At 36.4% G+C, this 4,927-nt stretch overlaps 1 protein-coding gene across 2 annotated transcripts in view; it reads left to right on the top strand.

Moving 5' to 3' along the window:
* Positions 1 to 694: 694 nt before the first annotated feature.
* Positions 695 to 4,927, top strand: part of LOC123011637 (DNA polymerase epsilon catalytic subunit 1) — a 19,062-nt gene continuing 14,829 nt past the window's right edge. Inside the window, exons 1-8 of one of the 2 annotated variants that reach the window (XM_044409185.1) lie at positions 695 to 700; positions 1,233 to 1,356; positions 1,400 to 1,618; positions 1,668 to 1,894; positions 1,942 to 2,577; positions 2,625 to 3,352; positions 3,406 to 3,673; positions 3,723 to 3,896. In XM_044409185.1, coding sequence (XP_044265120.1) covers positions 1,348 to 1,356; positions 1,400 to 1,618; positions 1,668 to 1,894; positions 1,942 to 2,577; positions 2,625 to 3,352; positions 3,406 to 3,673; positions 3,723 to 3,896 — 2,261 coding nt within the window. In that variant the 5' untranslated portion in view covers positions 695 to 700; positions 1,233 to 1,347. Of the gene's footprint in view, positions 701 to 979; positions 1,187 to 1,232; positions 1,357 to 1,399; positions 1,619 to 1,667; positions 1,895 to 1,941; positions 2,578 to 2,624; positions 3,353 to 3,405; positions 3,674 to 3,722; positions 3,897 to 4,927 lie in introns of those variants that run through there. The other variant, XM_044409184.1, reaches the window with a different exon arrangement.

The following is a 4,927-nucleotide window of genomic DNA, read 5'->3' on the forward strand; positions in this document are numbered from 1 at the left end:
TAATCATCACGATTTTGACGCAAATATAATTCGTTACGGCGTTAAATATGAAGTACAACTATTTTTCACATTAAAAATAAAATAATTTTAAAATTAATTGAAAATAAAATCGTAACAGTTTGATGCCAACATGAATCGAAATTTCCCTAGTGTCAAAACAAAGCGAAAGTCATGTTAATTTTAGAAAACTGGATAAAGTTAACGAAAAATACTGCCCCCAACAACACGGACTTTTCACGATCTTTATTCACCCTTATTTTTTTATCAAATTACTCGTCAAGATTACAAAACTTGCTTCACATCACGACGATTTTAGTCTAATTTTTAATAATTGCGACGTTAAACAAAACGAAATAATTTTAAAATTTGTTGAGACATGATAAGTTTGTAGCCAACCTAAACCAAGATTCCCCCAGTGTGGAAAGTGGTGAGTTTTGACCACTAAAGTCACCAAAACTAGCTTCAAATTTAATTAATTATCACGGTTTTGACGTAAATATAATTCATTGCGGCGTTAGACATAAAAAACAACTATTTTTCATATTACAAATAAATTAATTTTAAAGTAAAATCGTAACAGTTTGATGCCAACCATAAATGAGATTCCCCTATTGTCAAAAGGAAGCGAAAAACATGTTAATTTTAAATACTGGATAAAATTAGCGAAAAATACCGCCCCCAACAACACGGACTTTTCACGGTTCTTATTCACCTTTATTTTTTTTATTAATTACTCGTCAAAATTGCAAAAATTACCAAAACTTGCTTCAATTTTAATACGATTTTAGCCTAATTTCATTAATTACAACTGCCATGAAATAAAACACATTAAAAACACACAATAATTTTAAAATTTGTTGAAAAATTTAAGAGTTTGTTGCCAACTTAAACCAAAATTTCCCCAGTGTTGAAAGTGGTGTCTTAACCACCAAAACTAGCTTCAAATTTAATTAATTATCACGAATGTGGCGTTAAACATGAAATACAACTTTGTTTCACATAAAAAACCCAAAATAATTTTAAAATTGGTTGCACATAAAAACAAACCGAAATTCCCCTAGTGTCAAAAGAGCGCGAAAGTCATGTCAACAGGTTAGTTTTAGTATTGGAAAATGGACGAAATTAACGAGAAATACCGCCCCCAGCGGGACCCCAAGTCGGCAAAAAAGCCCACGGACTTTTCACGGTACCAAACACCAAAATCCGACCATTATTAATTCTTTTTATTCTAGTGAAGAAACCTCGGAGGTGAGACTCCGCCAAGTGATCGAAAATGACACCATCGATGCGAAATACGGATTTGAGCGAGTCCGGGATAACTTAGAAAGGACCGGATTTTTATTAAACATGCATGCGGTGTGTGAATTCCTTTGGAATTGTTTCATTTACGTTTAAATAGAGCGAGATTTTAGATGAGGATAAGAGACTGGTGGCAGCTGTTGATTTCTATTTCATGGAAGAGGATGGGGCCCGTTTCAAAGTGTCGTATTGCTACATGCCGTATTTTTACATTCTAACACGACGGGAGCTAATCCAGGAAGTGACACAATTCCTCACAAAAAAATTCTCAGGCACAATTGGGAAAATCGAAGTTGTCACAAAAGAGGATTTGGATTTGGTAAAATCACAATTATCACCAAGAATGACTTTAATTTTTTACCTTTCAGCCAAATCATTTAATCGGTTTACAACAAAAATACATAAAATTGTCGTTTTTCAACCAAACTGATTTAATCAAAGTCAGGAAAGAGATTGTGAAAGTTGTGAAGAAGAACAAAGAGAGGGAAAGCGCAAAAACTTTTTATACTGAAATGTTGACGGACATTTTAGCCGATAAGGGGGCCCACACTACCAAGACAAAGACCGATCAAATGGAAAATATCCTAGATATTCGGTAAAAAACCCCAATGTTGTCACACAAAAACAAAAATGATTTTTTAGGGAATATGATGTTCCCTACCATGTGCGTGTCTCAATCGACTTGAAAATCTTCTGTGGGCTATGGTACACAGTTAAAGGCAAGGGGGCCACCACTGAGCCCCCTATCATCACCCAAAGACCCGATTTAATCGAGCGCCCTGAGCCCATAGTCCTCGCATTTGACATCGAAACAACCAAACTTCCCCTCAAATTCCCCGACGCACAAACCGACCAAATTATGATGATTTCGTACATGATTGACGGTCAAGGTTTTCTTATAACAAATCGTGAGATTCTCTCGTCGGACATTGAGGATTTTGAGTACACCCCAAAGCCGGAATTTGAGGGAAAATTCACGATTTTTAACGAAAAAAACGAAATGACTTTGATTCAGCGATTCTTCGATCATATAATGGACGTGCGCCCCCATGTTTTTGTCACTTACAACGGGGATTTTTTCGATTGGCCTTTTGTTGAGACTCGCGCCGCCACCTATGATCTCGATATGAGACAGGAGATTGGGTTTGGGAAGGACCGAAATGATGTTTATTCTTGTCGACCTGCCATTCACATGGATTGTTTGTGTTGGGTAAAACGGGATTCTTACTTACCGGTAGGGTCGCATAATTTGAAGGCGGTAGCTAAGGCGAAATTGAGGTGAGTGGGCGTGGTTTTAGTGGGCGGAGTTTTACCATTTTTTCCAGGTATGACCCCGTGGAGTTGGACCCTGAGGAGATGTGCCCCCTGGCAGTCTCCCAGCCTCAAGTCCTCTCGAATTACTCAGTTTCGGACGCTGTTGCCACTTATTATCTTTATATGCAATATGTGCACCCTTTTATTTTCGCCCTTTGTACGATTATCCCTTGTGAACCGGATGAAGTTTTACGAAAAGGCTCAGGAACACTTTGTGAGGCCCTTTTAATGGTTGAAGCCTTTCATTGTAATATAATCTTCCCGAATAAGGAGGAAACCGTCCTTAATAAATTGACAGATGATGGTCACGTGCTACACCAAGAAACTTACGTTGGTGGCCATGTGGAGGCGCTCGAATCGGGGGTTTTTCGTGCCGATTTACCTTGTCGTTTCCGGTTAGAAACCGACGCTTTGGATAAATTAATCGGACAAGTGCCTAAAACCCTCACACATGCGATTGAAATCGAAGAGGGCGTGCCCTTATCTGACGTCACGAATCTTGATGAAGTGACCAATGAAATTGTCGCAAAATTGACAGCTTTGAAGGAACAACCAATGAGATTGGAGCGTCCGTTGATCTATCATTTGGATGTGGGGGCTATGTATCCGAATATTATTTTAACCAATCGGTTACAACCGTGTGCAATCGTCGATGAGACAATCTGCGCCGCCTGTGATTTTAATAAACCGGGAGCGAGATGTCAACGAAATATGGCGTGGATGTGGAGGGCGGAGTTTAGTGAGTCGGTTGGAGAAAAAAAATTGTGTAAAACTCTCGTTTTGTGTTTTTAGTGCCAGCGTCGCGGAATGAGTACCACCGCATCCAGCAACAACTCGAGACTGAGAAATTCCCCCCGCAGTACCCCGGGGGGCCCCAACGTGCCTACCATCAACTCTCGAAACAAGAACAAGCCGATTTGGAGAAAAAACGTCTCACTGTTTATTGTCGCAAAGTTTATAAAAAAGCAAAAGTCACTAAAATCGAAGAACGGACTACTACGATTTGTCAGAAGGAGAATTCGTTTTATGTGGATACAGTTCGGGCGTTTCGTGATCGCAGGTTTTTGATTGGTTGTCTTGTTTCGTTTGCTTTGATTTGATTGGTTTAGGTATGAGTATAAGGGTTTGTCGAAAAAGGCAAAGCAGGCCGTGGCTGAGGCTATCAAAGGTGGCGATGCGGCCGAAATCAAGTCGGCCAAGAATAGGGAAGTGCTCTATGATTCGCTCCAATTGGCCCACAAGTGTATTTTGAATTCGTTCTATGGCTACGTGATGCGAAGAGGGTTTGTATTTTTAAATTAAGTTGGCAACAATGTATTATGAAAAATAATTAGTAAATTGTTGTTAAGTAGCCATGAAATTTAGAGTTGGCAACAGTGACTGTTACGGCACCTGACAACCAGATATGCAGTGTTGTCAACTCAAAGAAATCAAATTCACCAGATTTTAGTTGCAAAAGTTGCACCTATTTCCACCAGATTACAATTTAAATTTTTCTTTAAATCTAAAAAAAATGGAGTTTTCAGCTTAAAAATCTGCTTAAATTTTGGAAAAGGACAAAAATTAAATTATTTTCGGCCTAATTCTGTGATTTTTCAGCTTGTTTTTATGAAAATTTCACGAAATAATTGCGTTTCTAGCTGAAAAACGCCTCAAAAATGCAAAAGTAATATAATTTTTGATTTAATTCGTTGATTTTTTGGTCTATTTTATCGAAAACTTGCGAAAAATCTGGTGTTTTAGTACAAAAACGCGCTTAAAAGCATTTTTAATCAAAATTTGTGGTTTTTCAACTTATTTTTGACTTAATTTTGTTTAAAAAATTAGCTAAATCGAGTGGAACAAACAAAATAATATCAATTTCGGTTTTATTTTGTAATTTTTAGGTCACTTAAATACAATTTTAAAAAATATTACTATTTTTAACCAATTTTTTGAGAAAATTTTGCTAAATAATTAAGTTCCTGTTTACAAAACATGGAAAATGCCCGAAAAATTAGCAAAAATAAGTGTATTAAATTGAATTTTGTGGTTTTTTAGTTTATTTTTGACTTAATTTTACTCAAAAATGAGCTAAATAGAGTGAAACAAACAAAATAATATCAATTTCGATTGAATATTGTAATTTTTGGCGGTTTAACAAATTTTTTAAAAAAATTGAACTATTTTTAACCAATTTGGCGTCTTTTCGATTTTTTTTTTTTGGTAAAATTTCTCGAAATAATTAAGTTTCTGTTTAAAAAAAACATGGAAAATGCTCATTATTATTTATGTATTAAACCGAAATTTTGTGTTTTTTTTAGCTTATTTTTGA

This window comes from Tribolium madens, unplaced genomic scaffold (genome assembly GCF_015345945.1).
Source record: "Tribolium madens isolate multiple individuals breed KSU strain unplaced genomic scaffold, Tmad_KSU_1.1 Scaffold_91;HRSCAF=231;Tcas5.2_LG7, whole genome shotgun sequence".
NCBI classification, from domain to species: Eukaryota; Metazoa; Arthropoda; class Insecta; order Coleoptera; family Tenebrionidae; genus Tribolium; species Tribolium madens.